The sequence below is a fragment of the Engystomops pustulosus genome, chromosome 1, assembly GCF_040894005.1.
Source record: "Engystomops pustulosus chromosome 1, aEngPut4.maternal, whole genome shotgun sequence".
Classification (NCBI taxonomy): Eukaryota; Metazoa; Chordata; class Amphibia; order Anura; family Leptodactylidae; genus Engystomops; species Engystomops pustulosus.
In genome coordinates this window covers 109393499-109411919 of record NC_092411.1, presented here as the reverse complement: position 1 = coordinate 109411919, position 18421 = coordinate 109393499, and the positions used below count along the sequence as shown (strand labels likewise).

The 18421-nt window shown below is 39.9% G+C and overlaps 1 protein-coding gene across 1 annotated transcript; it reads right to left on the bottom strand.

The window, feature by feature from the left end:
- Positions 1-3165: 3165 nt before the first annotated feature.
- On the bottom strand, positions 3166-18125 carry LOC140130860 (fructose-1,6-bisphosphatase 1-like). The gene is made up of 7 exons (XM_072150847.1): positions 17835-18125; positions 10874-11036; positions 9097-9189; positions 6859-6999; positions 6241-6378; positions 4495-4614; positions 3166-3505 (listed from the first exon to the last, which is right to left on the bottom strand). The coding sequence occupies exons 1-7, from the start codon at positions 18002-18004 to the stop codon at positions 3314-3316; spliced, it is 1017 nt and encodes a 338-aa protein (XP_072006948.1). The 5' UTR covers positions 18005-18125; the 3' UTR covers positions 3166-3313.
- Positions 18126-18421: the final 296 nt, after the last annotated feature.

The window sequence follows — 18421 nt, the reverse complement described above, 5'->3', positions numbered from 1 at the left end:
ACATGGCCCCAATAACCCAAAAGCTAAAATGTTATAGCCTACAAAAGAGGCCAATGAGGAAACTAAAATCCTGGCAGCTGCGGGGCGCTCCTTCACTTCTGCGCCTCGCTGTGCGCCCATAAAACAAGTAACGGCCACATGTGGGGGGGGTCTCTGTACTCGGGATAAATTGTAGAACAAATTGTATGGTGAATTTTCTCTTTTTATCTTTTGAAAATGTGTAAATTTTAGGGCTAAATGAATGTATAACCGTCAAAATTTGACCATTCTAAATTTCACCTCCATTTTGATTCATAGTATCATAGTATATAAGGCTGGAAGGAGACGCAAGTCCATCAAGTCCAACCTTTAAGAATTAAATAAATGTTTTATCCCCATAACCCGTGATATTTTTTCTCTCCAGAAAGTCATCCAGGCCTCTCTTGAACATGTACATAGAGTCCACCATAACAACCTCCTGCGGAAGAGAGTTCCATAGTCTCACTGCTCTTACAGTAAAGAACCTTTGTCTATGGTGATGGTAAAATCGCCTCTCCTCTAGGCGTAGAGGATGCCCCCTTGTCCTGGTCACAGGTCTAGGTATAAAAAGATCTTTGGAGAGATCCTTGTACTGTCCGTTCAGGTATTTGTACATTGTAATGAGGTCTCCCCTCAGTCGTCTTTTTTCTAAACTGAATAATCCCAAATTTTGTAATCTGTCATTGTATTCTAATCCCCCCATTCCCCTAATAATCCTGGTTGCTCTCCTCTGCACCCGTTCCAGCTCTACTATATCCTTTTTATACACTGGTGCCCAAAACTGTACACAATATTCCAAGTGTGGTCTGACCAGGGATTTGTATAAGGGCAAAACTATGTCTTTATCATGAGAATCTATTCCTCTCTTGATACATCCCATTATTTTATTTGCTTTAGCAGCAGCCGCCTGGCTCTGGTCACTAAAATTAAGTTTACCATCCACCAATACCCCCAAGTCCTTTTCAGCTTCAGTTTTACTAAGTAATTGACCGTTTAGAACATAATTATACTTTTTGTTTCCATGGCCCAAGTGCATAACTTTACATTTATCTACATTTAACCTCATCAACCATTTCTCTGCCCATCCCTCAAGCTTCCACAAATCCCTCTGTAATGCTAAACTATCGACCTCAGTATTTAGTACTTTACACAGCTTAGGCCTCTTGCACACTAGCGTTGCGTTTCACGTCAGGGTGCAATGCGTGAAAAACTGACGTTTTGGCTGCGTTTTTGTTCCATTTTTCCTTGGAGTAATTTGCGTTTTTTTTGCGTTTTCGGCGCATTTTTGACGCGCGATTCAATGGGAGACTCGAGCATTTTTCAAAGGGACCATGGTTTGGGATTAAAATGTGTTATTTAATTGAAAAATAATGTCTTCTGATAATTTGCAAACATCTGCGATCTATTCTTCACTGTTCCGCGCGTATATTATCTCCCGACAATTTAGCAGATGTGAAGAACAGTGAAGAATAGAATAAAAACAGTGAACACAGTGAACACAGGATCATTTAAGTGAAAAACACAGTGCAGAACACAGTGCAGAATAGATTACAGATGTTCGGCACATCTGCTTACTTGTCGGGAGATACGCGCGGAACGCCGCGAACAAAATAGCATGTGAAGAACAATATATATGTGTGTGAAGAACAAATTGCAGATGTTTAAATACATCTGCAATGTGTTCTTCACACATATATATTGTTCTTCACATGCTATTTTGTTCGCGCCGTTCCGCGCGTATCTCCCGACAAGTAAGCAGATGTGCCGAACATCTGTAATCTATTCTGCACTGTGTTCTGCACTGTGTTTTTATCTTAAATGATCCTGTGTTCACTGTGTTCACTGTGTTCACTGTTTTTATTCTATTCTTCACTGTTCTTCACTGTGTTTTTTTAATTAAATGATCGTTCGCGAGCAGGGGAAATACTGTTATTCTGGTCACCTAGCAACCCTTACGTTTAAAACGCATTGCACTCGCATTGCACTTGCAATGATTGCGAGTGCAATGCGTTCTTGATGCATCTCCATAGACTTGAATGGGGCGTGAAAATTGCGCGTGACTCGCAAAAATAGAGCATGCTGCGATTTTGACGCGCGTGCAAACGAACGCAAGCACGCGCGTTGAAAACCACGCAAATGGAGAAAGACCCATTGAATACAATGGGACAGAGTGCAATGCGAGTTCTGAGCGTCAAATGCACGCGCAGAACTCGCGCGTGAAAAACGCCAGTGGAGAAGGGGCCTTAGTATCATCTGCAAATATTGAAACTTGACTGTGTAAACCCACTACAAGGTCATTAATAAAAATATTAAAAAGAAGTGGACCCAATACTGACCCCTGTGGCACTCCATCAACCCAATCTGAGAATGTGCCATTAATGACCACCCTCTGTTTTCTATCACTAAGCCAATTACTTACCCAAATAGACAGATTTTCTCCTATTCCCAGCAGTCTCATTTTATATACCAACCTTTTATGTGGCACTGTGTCAAATGCCTTTGAAAAGTCCAGATTCAATCACTATGAAGATCCCAAGGGGTTAACAATCTTCCTAAAAGCTGTTTCTGACAGTTTGAGGGGTGCAGATTTGAAATGGGTTGATTATATAGGGGTTTTGATGCTAAATATGTAAAATTTCATTCAAAACTGTATTTATCCCCAAAATAGTCAACTCTGGCAATCTGGAAAGGCGATATTCGATTTGTAAGCCGCGCAACATCCAAATAAATTATCCAGACATTCAAAAAATGATGAAAAAGTAAAGTAGACATATGGGAAATCTTATTCAGCAATTTAGGTGGTAAATCTATCTGCCTGAAAACGCAATGATCTCAAATTTCGAAAATGGCAAATTTTTCAAAAGATTCAGAATTTTTTCTTTTTTTTTTGGTAAATAAACGTAAAACTTATCAGCCAAAACTTACCACTAAAATGAAGTACAACACGTGGGGAAAAACAATCTCAGAATTGCTTTGATAAGTAACAGTGTTCAAAAGTACCATATAAAGTGACGCAAGTCAGAATCCAAAAAATGGGGCTGAGCCTTAAGCTACAAAATGGCTGCGTCCTTAAGGGGTTAATAAACTTCAAGACTTGTTTTCCCTTTACATGTCAACAAAGATGTTATAATAAGACATATGCACATATAAGCTAAATATAAAAATTTATTCATGTTTCTTAATCAGGCACATTGTGTATAAAAGTATGAAAGTTGTTGTCCTGAATATGCTTGAAATATTGCAGGTATGGAATATTGTTTTTGGTCCACTTGCAGCAGTCTGGTCCAGCATCTTTTTATTTCTTGGCATGTTTTTTGTAAATCTCAATGTATTCTTTAACATCCTCTGGAGATCCCAAAGCTATAGGCATCCGTTCATGTATGCTGTCTGGCACGATATCCAAAATGTTCTCCAGTCCATTGGTGGCTAGGCCTCCAGCCTTCTCCATAATGTATGCCATGGGGTTGCACTCATACAAAAGCCTTAACTGTAATATTGGAGATAAATTATATGGTGAATCAACACTTAAGTAAATACTATATTAATTTATTCAAATTCTATCAATCAGGAGATAATGAAGGGCATTTATTATTGACTTTCCAACAGTTTTTGTCAGTTTTTTTTTTAAAAATTAATTCATTAACCCTTTACGCTACAATCTAATCAAACATCCCAGTGTAATTCATAGTACTTTTTGTGCGCCAAGAACACAGACCCTGCGCCACAATAAATCCAAATAATCAATAAAAGTCCATACTGCACATACTATACATCCTTTACACCGACCAGTTTCGACTAAATGTAGTCTTACATTAAGTTGAAACGACTCGGTGTAAAGAATGTATAGTATGTGCAGTATGGACTTTTATTGACTATAATAAAGAAGAAACTTTTTATTCGATTGAGTACTGGAGCGCAATTTCCTTTTCTACATGTTTGGCAACTGCTTCAGGGAGGAGATCCGTGCACCAGTCGTAAAAGTGAGGGCCAGGTGAGCTGGGTTAGTGGATTTGTTCACAATTGAAAAATGCCCTCCAATGTCTCTCATAATGTCTAAGCCATGCATGCATATAAATTTAGAGCCTTCAGATATCTACATTTTTAGTTTCAATTACAAAAAAATGGAAAACTTATTGAATCGAGTATAAGCCTAGGGTGGGAAATGCAGCCACTACTCCATAATAAAATGTCCAGTAGTTTCCCCTCATCAATAAAATGTCCCCTTTATGTCCACAACAGAGATCCCCCTTTATGTCCACAACACAGTGCTCCCTTAATGTCCACAGCAAAGCACCCCCTAAAAGTTACGTCCACAGCAGAGTACCCAATAAAAAAATAAAATAAATACTCACCCTCCGGCGCTGTCCTCCGGCGTCTTCTTCTCCACACAAAAATTGTGCAGAAAAAGTCAGCTTATAATCAAATTTATATGGTATCTAAAATATTTTAACTGTAATATTAGAAGATATAACTTACCTTTCCTTTTGGACTTTTTGTGTTTGCAGGGTACAAAAAGATCCCTCCATAGACCAATGTTCTATGAACATCTGCCACCATTGAACCAACATATCTTCCTCCGTATGGGGAACTACCATCCTGTCAGGAAAATAAATGCAATGATATGACAAGATAAAAACATTAAAAAAAATAAATTATAAAGTACACATCAAAGTTCAACTCCTAACCTGTACAGGATGTGGTATTTCAAATGTGCCATCAGGACCATCAAAGTGTTAAACCAGAAAAATGGAAACATTTCCAGCTGCTCTTACACTCCTCCTGAAGCACCTGTGTCTGCCATCCTGCTCCTTTGATGTGCCAGAGTTCAATCCCCCTTTTCATCTACGCAAATATATCCAGGGGAATGGATCTCTCATAAGGGATGTAAACCTATCTGTTACCTATGCTCTGTGTTGTCTGTGTTTTATTGCAGTTAGGGTCCCAGTGATTAAATCGGCAACTCTGTGCCATACCATAATGTTATTTGAATAAGTAAAGAAACGTCACATGTGTCTATATCAGCATGGTATTATGATAAATGCACAAAATCATGAAAATGTCAGGATTATTCTAGGAAAGTAGGTTGTACAGTAATTCAAGTATATACTATATACTCGAGTATAAGCCGACCTGAATATAAGCCGAGGTACCTCATTTTACCACCAAAAACTGGGAAAACCTATTGACTTGAGTATAAACCGAGGGTGGGAAATGCATTGGTCACAGCGTCCCCAGTATATAGCTCGCCAGCCCCCTGTAGTGTATAGCTCACCAGCCCCCGTAATAAATAGCCTGCCAGCCCCTTGTAGTATATAGCCTGCCAGCCCCTTGTAGTATATACCCTGCCAGCCCCCTCTAGTATATAGCCAGCCCGTAAAATAAAATATAAACTGAGTACTCACCATTCCGACGGTCAGGGCTGCTCTTCTATTTTCATGTGCGCAGTGCCGCTGCTGTCATCACAGAGTGCGCCAGCCAGGCCGCGCACATGGAGCTGTCGCAGACCTGGTGCCAGCATGAAGAAAGAAGAGGAGCTGCCCTTGCCGTCGGAGTACTCAGTTTATTGAATTTTTTTGTATACCCGTGTACAAGCCGAGTGGGGAATTTTCAGCACAAAAATCGTGCTGAAAAACTCGACTTATACTCGAGTATATACAGTATATTAGTTTTAGAAAGGGTACACAATGAAGATTTTTTTCATGCAGAAATTGAGAAGAGGTACAGATTTTTAAATCTGCAACATTTCAAGTTTTTTCTGGGAATCTTAACAGGAATTCTGTTAAAGTGAACTGAAGATCCACAAAATCCACAAGCATATCTGCACTTAACACATGCAGGATCTGATGCAGATCTGGTCACAGAGTGTAATGCAAACAAATATCTTGTGCATTTACCATTAATGTGCCTTTTTTTTCTTCTATGTAAAATAGGGTCAATGTGAGTGACAAAATGGTCAAGTGTGTGCTCTTCAGGCAAGGTCGGCTCCAGGTTTTAGTAGGCCCCTGGTCGACAGAGCCTCAGTGGGTCCCTTTGAAGTGAACTCACGTGGAAGCATTAGAAATGCTGAATGAAATTCATGAAATACAGCCCCTTACCCCCAAGGATTCCTTACTTACAGCCTTATGTGGGCCCCCCCAGCAGCTCGGGCCCCCAGCACTTGCCCAGCTATGCCCAGTGCTGACACCGGCCCTGTCTTCAGGTAAAAAGTAGCCATTGACTTACTTCTGGGAACTTCTTTTTCTGAAGATATTCTGTAACTGCTGCATCAAAGTATTTAGCGTAGCCTTCATTTAGACTGTAGATATTGCCTCTTGGCTTAATTTTCACATTTTTATTAACCAAGATGAATTCTCCAATAGCCTAAAAAAAACAAAACATGCATTTTTATTAAATAAGTTGTCCAGGCTTTAAAATCCAGGCTAGAAGGAGGGGGTATAAAAACATGAAAAAACATAATCGCCACCACTGGTGCAGCCTGTTTCTTCCGTGCCCCTGTTTGCTCCAGTCCATCCACTGCCGCGTGTCTGTTACAGCATCACTTTTTTAATGTGTATCAGCCGTGCGGAGGTAGTTGTACATGAGCACCGTCTTCTGTAAACAAACAGGGACACATCAGTGACATGTGGCGTCACAGGACCATAAGCGCACCGGAGGAGAAAAGTGTACCTTTTTTATTGTTTGTATAGCCCCCCTTCTCCATACCTGATATGCCTGGGCAATCCTGTATCTTTATTGTGAGAAATGATTAATCTATAACCATTATCCATGGCTCAGTCATCAAGCACCAGATGAGACCTTAATGTAACAACAGTTACTACACAGACTGAAATTGTTACTCACAGGGTCCAGCATGAAACAATTGACACCGCATTCAGTGGCTAAGACAAGCATTGTGGCACTCCCATACAAAGCATATCCTGCAGCAATGAGATTACGTCCTGGCTGCAATGCATCTTGTTCATTGGGCTCCCCATCGGTTGCCTACACAATACAGAGGTATACATTGTCTTCACAAAAATACATAGCATTGTAAATTGAAAGGTTTGCTGTAATTAAAAAGAATCTGTCACCAGAAAATTACCCTCTTTTTAAACCAAGTTTTTATGTCACACATATTGAGCAGGATATTCCACTACAGTTGAATCAGTTTTTTGTCTTTAAAATTTATCAAATTTGTTGCATCTACTGATTTAATCTAGCTAGCCCACTTCATTTTTGGCTTCAGACAACTTACTCCAGATTTATCATATCCAAATACCAAATAGTCTCTCGATATCTTAAAGAGAACCCGTCATGCAAAATAACCCCCCTAAACTAAATATATTTTCATATACTGCCATTAGAGAGCATTGCCTCTATCCCTTCATTGTCCCTCTACATGCCTGTAAACCTAAGCAATGAGGTCCTAAATCTGTATGCAAATGACCTGTGAAATGTCCAATGAAGCATTAGAATATTCAAGCTGTCCACTCTATTCATGAGTGGGAGGCACAGCCACACCCCCAGTGCTTGACTGACAGCCTGTATAATGATGTGAGGCTGTATAATGATGTGCTTCCTGGTGCTGGTGGCCATGCCCCCTGCAGCCTGTGTGTGCATGTGTGTGTGTTTAGGAGAGATACAGCAGCTCCAGGCTACAGCCATGTTACAGCAGAACATGTCAGATTCATGTGTAGCTGATGTCTGTATCTCTCACCTGTATATTAGGAGGATGCAGCATGTCAGCAGATGACATACACACACTAGCAATACTTTACTATACATTACACACAGACATGAGCAGGGGGAGGAGAGGGGAGGGGTAACAGGGGTGACATCACTGCCTCTGACCATGTGACCAGCCTCATTTACATGATAAAAAATAGATGATTTTACAATGAATAATGTATGAAATAACTAGATAAAGGCTGGGATGGGATCCTTGTGAGCTGCTCCAACAGGTAGAGGTGACAGGACAAGTCACACAGACCTGATGACAGGTGTCCTTTAAACTTCATGTTTCACAAAGCATGGCATCAAATTATCCTACAGACCTGAATGGAGGACATTTATCCCTTAAATGTGCAAGAGTTCTTAGACTGTTTTCAGTGCTCCGCTGCTTGCAGATTTATTTAAGTGGCTTTGCCCTTTAATAAATCTGTTAGCAATACTCTGCTGTGCTTTTTGCTCATGTAAGTGGCAAATCATGTACCCAGCAACATTTTGATGGTAAAAAGTTCCTAAAGGACAATTTTTTCCTAAAAAGGCCATTAGAAAGGAGAAGAAGAACGGATTCTGTTTCACAGGACACACAAGTGTTTAAGTCTGCGTGGTGTACAATGCATTCATGTCCTTGATTTCTTTAGAAAATAACACAGAGCCATCATCTGGCTGTGGCAGTTACGTATTAAAGGGGCTGTCTCTTATTATAACATTTTTAATGTATAATAAGTCTCTAAAAATAAAAAGAGAGCTCACTCTTACCTCTTCCTCCGATTCCATTTCTATTCTGAGGCCAGCAGCAACGCACGTCTACATTTTATGTGTAGCAGAGGCCAGCGGTGACGCACATATACAGCCGCGCTCCTGCTTCTGCATTCATTGCAATTCAGTGCAGGAGCGTGGCTGTATATGCACATCACCGCTGGCTTCTGCTTGTAAACAGATGCTGTAGATGTGCGTTGCTGTCAGCCTCTGTATACAATCGGTGGCCAGCAGTGACCGGCACAGCTACGGGAGAACGTGGGCAAAGGAAAGAATGAGGTGTTTTTTAGAGACCCCCAGCCATAGAATAAAAATGTCATAATCCCAGACAACCACTTTAACTTCAGACATGAAGGGACTCTGTCAATGCACCTGTTGTTTCACATTTTGCTTTCTGCAAGCAGTTTTCAGACTATAGATTTAAAATAGAAGTAATTTATGCTTTTAAACTAATAAACAGATTTATTCATGTACATTGTCAGATTATTTGCCACATGTTGCTTCAAATACACTTGCTTAGGCTTCCACATAAAAATGTAGCTACTCAGAAAAATAATATTTATGCTTTAAAGTCATGTTTTTTATTACAGGAGTTTAAAAATAAATAGATGTTACCTTTTTGTATATTGCAAAAATTGTGCCAATAGATGCAAGACAGTCTATGTTTGAAGAACCATCCAATGGGTCAAAGCAGACAACATATTTCCCCTAAAATAAAAAAAATATATTTTTAGTTTAACTCAATAGTAAAGTATAGTGGCTACTGTGTATTATCTGGCAGGATATAATAGAAGCATGCTGTTAGAAGACCTGCATTAGGCCCCTCGCTGCCCTGTAAAGAGCATGGCATACTGGAATTGAGATGCAGAATACTGGCAGAGGTAATAAAAATACTTAGAATTTGCGTTTTGAGGCAGTGGTAACTCTATGGGCATCTACAGGGTCACTGGCCACTGGCAGATAGAGAGCAATTTAGGAGAAGATGGTGATCTTTGGGTGAATTCAACACGTTCTTACGTTATCTTCTTACGTTATTACACAAGTTAACACATGTAAAGGAAATTGCATGGTTAAGGTTTGTGATAAGTTTAGGCATCTTGCATGGATTAATTTAGGGAGCCGGTCTGGGGTGATCTGGTGTGCGTATATTTGTTTGTAGATACAAAGTCTTCTTTGTATAAGGAAAACAAATTACAGACAATAGTTAAAAGTTTTAGAATAGAGCAGCATTGTTTATACAAGCTCTATGCGAAAGGGCTGACTGTTACAGATATGACTTGATTTTCTATTGAAACTATTCAAGATGGAATTTATGTGGAAAAGTTATTGTACGCCTTTACTAGGTGTACTAGTGTATGATGGCTGGTCTACAGCTGAAAAACTTTATTTTTCAATACATAGCAGTGCTGCCTTATTGTTTTTATATAAATTTATAAAGATATCCTGCGACTTTCTGCACTGGCATTCTTTTGTGTGTCAGGCCCACCTGGCGTAGAATTGTGCTTTCACCTTTGCTGCTTCAGGCCTGAATGGCCACAGACTATAGCTAATGTGCAGGCAGGGAGCAGGAGCGCCCACTTCGATGTCGGGCATGCCCTCCTTCGCTACCCTCCACGCCCACTTGACATTTTTTCCTCAATGTCTTTTATGAATAATAAGGATGTCGTTCTTCAAGGCCATGTAACAGTCCAGCTTGAGAACTACAGATGCAGATATCTACTCTCGTGCCTATGGTGCCACTCTAAAATTGTAATGCCCCAAAATAAATGATCTTACATTCCCTTACATCTAAATCCATGTGCCACACAGGTTTTAGTTTGCAATCCCAAACTACCGGTGACTATTTTTTTCATCACATTTTCTTATCCTAGCCCATACTACATATTTTAGGATGTAATACCCCCTTTGCGGAAAGCTATAGTACAATCCATGACTTATGATATTGCTGAAATACTGTATATCATATTTTGGGAACAAAGTTTTGCCCACCCAGGTCAACATCTGCAAAGAGTTTGTATGTTCTCTCCGTGTTTGCGTGGGTTTCCTCCGGGTACTCCGGTTTCCTCCCACACTTCAAAACATACTGTTGTTTAGATTGTGAGCCCCATGGGGACAGGAACCAATTTGACATGCTCTGTGTAGTGCTGCGTAATCTGTGTGTGCTATATAAATAAAGAATTATTATAGAATTATTATTTTTGTGAGCAAAGATCTTGTCCCTTCAATATACATATACTTCCTAAATATTCATGTGTCTCAAGTGCTGCAAGTGATGTAAAACCTTCTTTCTAAATAATTAGTTACACCAGGGGAGTGTTGTCATTACAGGAAGCAAGAACATTATGCAGATGAATTGGTCATGAAGCAATGAAAACATAATAATTGTACAAACCCGCTTATCAGCTTCCACAATAAGAGCATGTGGGTCTTCTTCTGATACCAGGACACAGGAACTGAATGACGACTTCAGCATGTTGATAACTAGGTCATTTGAAAGAACATCCAGCTTTTTCACTTGATCTCCGGTTACATTGGTGGATCCTGCAATTCCGTATCTAAGGAAAGAATATTTTTTATATGTTAAAGGTAGACAATATTTTGTACGTCATAAATTACATGTTTTAAAGAATCACATCAGCTGTTGCATTTACATAAATTTCCTTTACACAAAATTTATATTTAGAATGTTTGAACATATGGAGGAAAGTTGGGATCCCTGGACTCATGCAAATGTTTTGCAGGGCTTAGAAATAAAATATTTGGCATCTAGGAACTGAACCATGCTTGTTTGTTATTTATTAACACTGCTAATATCAGTAATTGCTACTACATACACCCATCATTATCAGTGCAGATCCATAAAATCATCTGCTAATCCAATATTTTGTCATCCTTTATTCATTTCTAGTATTTACAAGGCAATAAGCATACTTTTATACACTTTTCTTTCTTAATCATTTTGGTGAACATTTGAAGTTTCTGAAACTTGAGCGAAAATGTCATTCAAGTCAGGAAAATTAAATAAAGTATGTAAGTAGTCACACCCTTCTCATTATGCAGCATTCATCTACATGAGAGCTATGCAATGTCAAAGCCGGAGCTCTGTTCCGGGTTCATCTGACGTTTGGGAACAGAAATCTCTGACAAACAAGAGCAGGACAGAAATTATAAAAAAGAGCATTGACAAATCAAAGACAACGCCCCAGCCATATACACACCTAACAGCACATGTACCTTGGGTTTTAGTCACAATTCCTAATTGTCTGTGGATTATTAGATGAATCACTTCATGTTTGTATCAGGGGTTAATATACTAGTTTAAGACCAAATCATTTAAGGATATATGCATGTGCCCCACTGTCTTTTTTCACAGACTCTCATACTTTACCTGCTTTAGAACATTATAGAAACACCCTACTACGTCACAAATTATAGAAATATGTCTATGAAGGAACATCTGCCAGGACTACAATAATCAGTCTAAATTGAAAATATATCTAGTTTTCCCATTGTGATGACTAAACTAGCATAAAGCCTAGATATTTTTGATTGGCATTGGCAGGTATGGATGAAGATGTTGTCTATATGATCCTTAAATCATCTGTCAATGCCACCCTAGATTAAGCAGGCTACAAATTTATATTTGTGTGAGGGGTGAGAAGGAACTATAGACCATATTATCTATCACACAGTTAAAGACAATTCCATAACCTTCAAACATTGTCCCACTTCCAGGGATCAGAAGAAATTGTATAATTACATACCGTACCTTTGCAGTAAAACTATTTTGGAAGTGTGAAAAATAACACTGATATCATTACTATTTTTTTGGATGGCTTGCAATCTTGTTAATTGAATGGCATTTTGTTTATGTGGTCATTGCTCAGGAGTATTTTGTACAAAGAACTTTCTTAATGCTAGCAAAAATGGTAAACTTTATTTGAGACACTTATTTTAAATAATGTTCTCTTTTCTGTCTTCCTATCTACCCATACAGTATCTTTGGTAAATTAGTCCAGTTTTATTATGAAATTCTTCCTAAAAATAATAGTACTGAATACATAATCTTGAAGTCTTGTTTTGTTGCCTATAAATTCCATCCATTGTCAGGCTACATGTGAAACTTGTTATCTGTGTGTTTTTCTTCTTTTGCTTGCCTGTGTAAGGTTAAAGGTTAATAGGTAAACAGTTTTTCTTCTGAGGTCTATTTTGCACCAGGAGAGTACAGACATGGTAAATAACACGTAGTTTAGTTTCCCAACCCCCATCTCTATAAGATTAATGTCTAAAGGGTGCCCAAACTGGTATATAGGTGACCTTACATGTAAGGCAAAAGTTGTCCAAACCTGCTGATTTTGGCTATGCTGTCCAATTATCTGAATTATATAGTACATGTCATATGGAAGTATCATGCATGTTGGATATCCACATCAACATATAACTATCTGCGTCATAGATTTTAAGCTCTTACAAGCAAGGCCCTCACTCCCATTGTTTCATCAGACAATGTTATTGCTCGGTAATGTCTTATTTTGTGTATACACCTCATGAAAGGCGCTGCAGAATATGAAAAATACACACACACTTGACTTAAGTGTAAAATGGGGAGCGGGTAGTATTTTGATTCACTCCTTTACTTGTTGCAAGTAATAGAGAGTGCAGGGAGCATAAGTCTTTAGGTCTCTCACAACGGATGGATAACTATAAAGAAGTAGATATGCATGTGTGTGGATCTTTCACTTAAAGTCATTGGTTTAGCGGTCTTCAAATTTTCTATACACAGTTCTATAACTCCTATATGTGGCTACAATAAGGGATCACATTGGATTACATAAGTGCATCACTATATTTCAAATTCTGTACCAGAAGCAATGATTTAGCTCTTATAAAAAATACAGCACAGCTACATTTGTTTTGAAGCACTCTACTAGGAGATAGGTGTCAGTAACATGTTTAGAAGCAGATTTGAACACATTCAATTAAAATGGTTCCAAAGAAAAAAAACAATTTCATTGTAGTGTTATTATTTATAGAGAATCATTAATTCCATGGTGCTGTACAATCAATAAGGGATTCACAGACATTACATTAAGATAAGAACAAATGCAAGTACAAATACAAGGCTACAGTGATCAGGAGACAAGTGATAGGAGGACCCTAGCAGTAAGAGCTAGCAATCTATATGAGAGGGTGATGGAAACAGGAGGTGAGGGAACAGTGCAGTTATTGTGTATAATCCTAATCAAGAGGATTTTCAGATTACCGGTATGTTTCAAGATTTTGAAGGTGGGGGACAGTCTGACACATTTTGGTAGAGAGTTCCAGAGTATGGGAGATGCACGGGAGAAGCGTGGATGGTAATAGAGTAAAGATTTATTATTATATTATTATTATTAAAGATGAAAGTCCTGTGAGGAGCGGAGAATACGTGTGGGACGGTATTAGCTTACTAGTTCTGAGTTATATGGAGGGAACGGGTTGTGGTCTGCTTTGTAAGTCATGGTTGTATTTTAAATTGAATTCTGGAGAAGCAAGGAGACAAATGGATTAGCTGGGGAGCAGTGTTAAGGATAGATTGTAGGGGCATTAGAGAGTTAGCTGGGAAACCACAGAGAAGAATGTTGCAGTAGTCCAAGTGGAAGATGATAAGGGCATGGCACAACAACATTCTAGTAAGCATTATTTGTGTGTTATTAATGTTTTCAATGGGTCTTTGTGAAGCACTATTGCTGTATTTGAGGGATAGTATTAGAAGTATCAGCATAACATTGTTAGGGGACCAAGATGTAAGGACAATGAAAAACATAAGATGTATGTGTGGTGAACTCCACAGGGATGATGTGGCTGGATGAGGAGACAGTGATGCAGGACCTTATGAAGAAGATAGAGAACTAAAATCCAATTTCTCTTGCATTGCTTGTACAGTTGTCTTTGCCGCAAGCACTAATGAGGGGGTTATACAAAGGAGTAAACCGTAATGAAAATGCTGTATATATGCATTGGGGCTCGTGCCACAGATCTTTTACACCCCTCTCAACACCCCCGGTTGCTGCACTTTTTTCTGTTGCGTAAAAGTGTGGGGAAACATGTTGCACATAAGTTGCATTTCATTCCTGATGTTACAATGGCTTATTTGTAAAGGATGTGTGGTCAGATAAGAGTTAGATTCCAACTGCCTTTAGAAGAAAAAATATATACATATTATAGATATAATGGTGACATTGTATTTAGAAGCTCTTAGTATCCTAGTAGCCTACATAAAATAACATAACAAACTACAGGCATGAATGTGTTGATGTTCATATGTACAGGTCTTGTGTGCAGTAAATAATGCAGTATTCGTTTTGGGATACATAGACATGTACCTTTTTCTTCACAGCCCTGGGAATAAATAGCAAATATGCTCAAACTACAAAGACAGAAGTAATCCTGCTAATTCCCCTGTACCTGGTAGATCAAAGTTATATATTAACCAATACTGATGTGATGCGCATTGCTCCTTGTCTGGTAGAGTCAGACACATGCTGATATAATGATAAGAGGTTGTTGTCCCATGTGTCCAGATTAGAAACTGAACAGTAGGAAACTGTTAAATAATTATTGTACATTATAAATTATTATTTAACCCATAGAAATATGATACAGGCCAATGGATAAACGATTTACTGAAGTTTGAGCCTGTGAAGGTCAGCAAACACACCTGATAAAAATCATTTGTTTTAGGATTGGAGGCAGACAATTTATTTAAAGTGTAACTGTAAAGTAATAATGATTTTACCAAATTATTGTTTTTCCCTTGTTAAAATAAAACAGAACGATGCCCATACTTTGCTGCTCGCCTTTTTCTTTCCAAAGTTATGGCATTTTTGGTTCTGAAAATGTTTGACAAAAATCCACAGGATAGGGCCTAACTTGCTTGGGGGAAAAATCACTTTAAAAGGAACCCTTTTGTTTCAGAAAGTAAAGGGGAAATGCCATATATTATTTGGATGTTTTGCTGATTTTAAAAATGTCTTTGTCAGCATTCTGAATCTTTCCAGTATTTTATATAAAAGTTTAATTCACATTACCTGGCTCCCTGGCAGCAGCATGTGGCGAGTCCCGGGGAGAGGGCAGTTGCACCCTGTGTCTTCTCATAATAATAATAATAATAATAATAATTCCTTCCTTTTTATAATAATTCCTTTATTTATATAGCGCACACAGATTACGCAGCGCTACACAGAGCTTGCTAAATCGGTCCCTCTCCCAAATGGGGTTCACAATCTAAACAACCTACCAGTATGTTTTTTGAGTGTGGGAGGAAACCCACGCAAACACAGAGAGAACATACAAACTCTTTGCAGATGTTGACCCTAGGACATGAACCCCAGCACTGCAAGGCTGGAGTGCTAACCACTGAGCCTCAGTGCTCATGCATTCTTCCTCTCTCCAAGACCATTCCCCTCCCTCAGTGCACATGACAGGAGGCGGGGAAGGGTGAAGTAGCTGCATGAGTGTGAAGGAGAGGCTGCAGCTGCCCTTCCCCGAACTCACCACATGCTGCTGGCAGGATGACAGGAAATAATAATTAAACTTATATAATGTACTGAAATGATTCAGGATGCTGACAAAGGCATTGTTAATATCAGAATAGCAAAGACTATTGGAACCTGTAACTAGCTAAAAATAAGCTTTTCTTGGTGAAAAGTTACCTTTAAAGCAGGGGTCGGGAACCCATGACTCGCGAGCCAGATGTGGCTCTTTTGATGGCTGCATCTGGCTCGCAGTCAGGGCACCTATACAAGGACGGACTGGCCGCTAGTTGAAAAATAAAAAAAGATATGTGCGTCGCACAGACTATGGTGCGGGACTGGCTGGCGATATATATACGGGGGGGGGTTGCTGGCTATATACCTGGGGGGCGGGTTGGCTATATACTGGGGTGGGCTGGCTGGCTATATACTGGGGGGCTGGCTGGCTGGCTATATACTGGGGGGGCTGGCCCGCTATATACTGGGGGGGGGGGTGGCTGGCTATATACGGGGAGGGGGGGGTTGGCTGGCTATATACTGGGAGGCTGGCTGGCTATATTCTGTACATATTCTACGGCTCTCACAGAATTATATTTTAAAATATGCGGTGCTTATGGTCTCTCAGCCAAAAAAGGCTGAGCGCTGCTTTAAAGTATTCTCAACCTGAGATTTGGTACCATTAGATGAACAAGAAAAATAATCACATATAGAAACTATAGTTTGCAAACTACATAACTTAAATAAGATGTGCATGTCAGTTGTAAATCAGTTACATTAACAAAACATGCATCTATAACAAATAGGAAAAAATATTGATTGGCCAATTAAGAGACAAGAGCTAGGTGTCCCCTTAAACTAACAACATATACAAAACTAACATCATATACAATGACATCATCATCTGTGGTTAGGACGCCAATGTCTATTTCGCTGGTGTTGGTACTGATAGACTCTGGGGGAAATTTATCTCTCCAAAACGACCACATGATAAGAGCAGGGAAAGCTCTAGTGAGGTATTTCATCACAGGGACAGAAGGAAAAGGGAAAAAACATGCACACTGGCTTATTGCATACAGACAGAGCCAATGCTCAGATGATCACAAAGTCTTCTTCTGATAAGGGAATAGTGCTCTGGAGTGGGAGCTGAAGGAGGACTTCTCACAGTTTAGACAGCTGATAGCTGACAATATTAGCATTGATCTGCAGGCATCTGGGGGGAATCATCAGGGATTGTACGCCAGTTTTATGGTGTAAAAACTCTGAAATGATCACAATTCCTAGCACATAGCTAGGGGTTGCGATTTTTTTACCCCTTTACGTCACCTTCACGTCAAGTCTATGCAGAGGGTATGAAGGGGGGCGTACCTGGCAGCAGAGTGGACTTTGAACAGGCTCTGGCAGGGCCTGGCATAGAATTGCATGCCAGTGTAGCCGGCCACCAGGGAGTTCAGGAGACCAAATCCTGTTGCGGTGGAGGGGCAGGGATTTCATCACATATAATGGTGCAAAATGAAATTTAAATCCCCCCATAGAATATAAGGAGAGGTGAGGTCTCAGTTTCTCTCCTTCTTCTAGCAGCCACATAATTATTATATTAATCCTGCAAGCATATCCTGACAGTATATTTCAACGATTCATGGCTTTAGAGGGACATGCACAGTTAAAAACAAACATATCAAGGAGTTTATATTAAGTTAAATCAAGTAGCAAATTATTTTTAGCAATAAAAAGTTTGTTTTAACTTTGGTAATGTTTCCCTTCTCAGTCCCCTCATCCAGGAAAGCTAAATACACACAGTCCCAGCACTGCCCAGAGAATGAAGTGTGTGACACTACTCACAGGTTGGCCAGTCCTGCCTTGCGCACAGCAGAGGAGATGGCTTTGATGGCAGTGCACATGGAGTTCAGGAGCTGGGTCATCTCTCCGGTGCCTTTGGCTTTAATGCCCTCTTCCATCACAAATCGGGTCATGGTGATCACATTGGTGTCGAAGGGGGCCTGGTCCGTCATGGTGGCGATTGTGGTGAGGGTGACACTGAGGTAAAGTGTAGCCGGCTGCTGGGTGGACAGGGCAGCTGAGACCTCTCACTGTGCCACCTTTATAAGGAGGCGCCCTCCCATCCAGGAACTGGCAGGAGGTGGGTGTGCGGGAGGCAGACACCTCAGTCTTACATCTCTCCAATCACTACAGTATAGTGGAGGAGGCAGGGCTCAGCCTCGGGTGTGTGAGGAAATCCCTGAGCAGTGGGCTCAGCCCTCCCTGTACTCTGCACATGTGGCCGAAGTCCCAGAGAAGTGTAAACAGGCGCAGCCTTGTAAAAGCTTCTATCCTGCACATGGGCTGCTCAGGGCTGGACTGTCTCTTCCATAAAGGCTTTTGCCCATGTTCAACCCTGGTTTGCCTTATCCCATTTTTTTACACATACT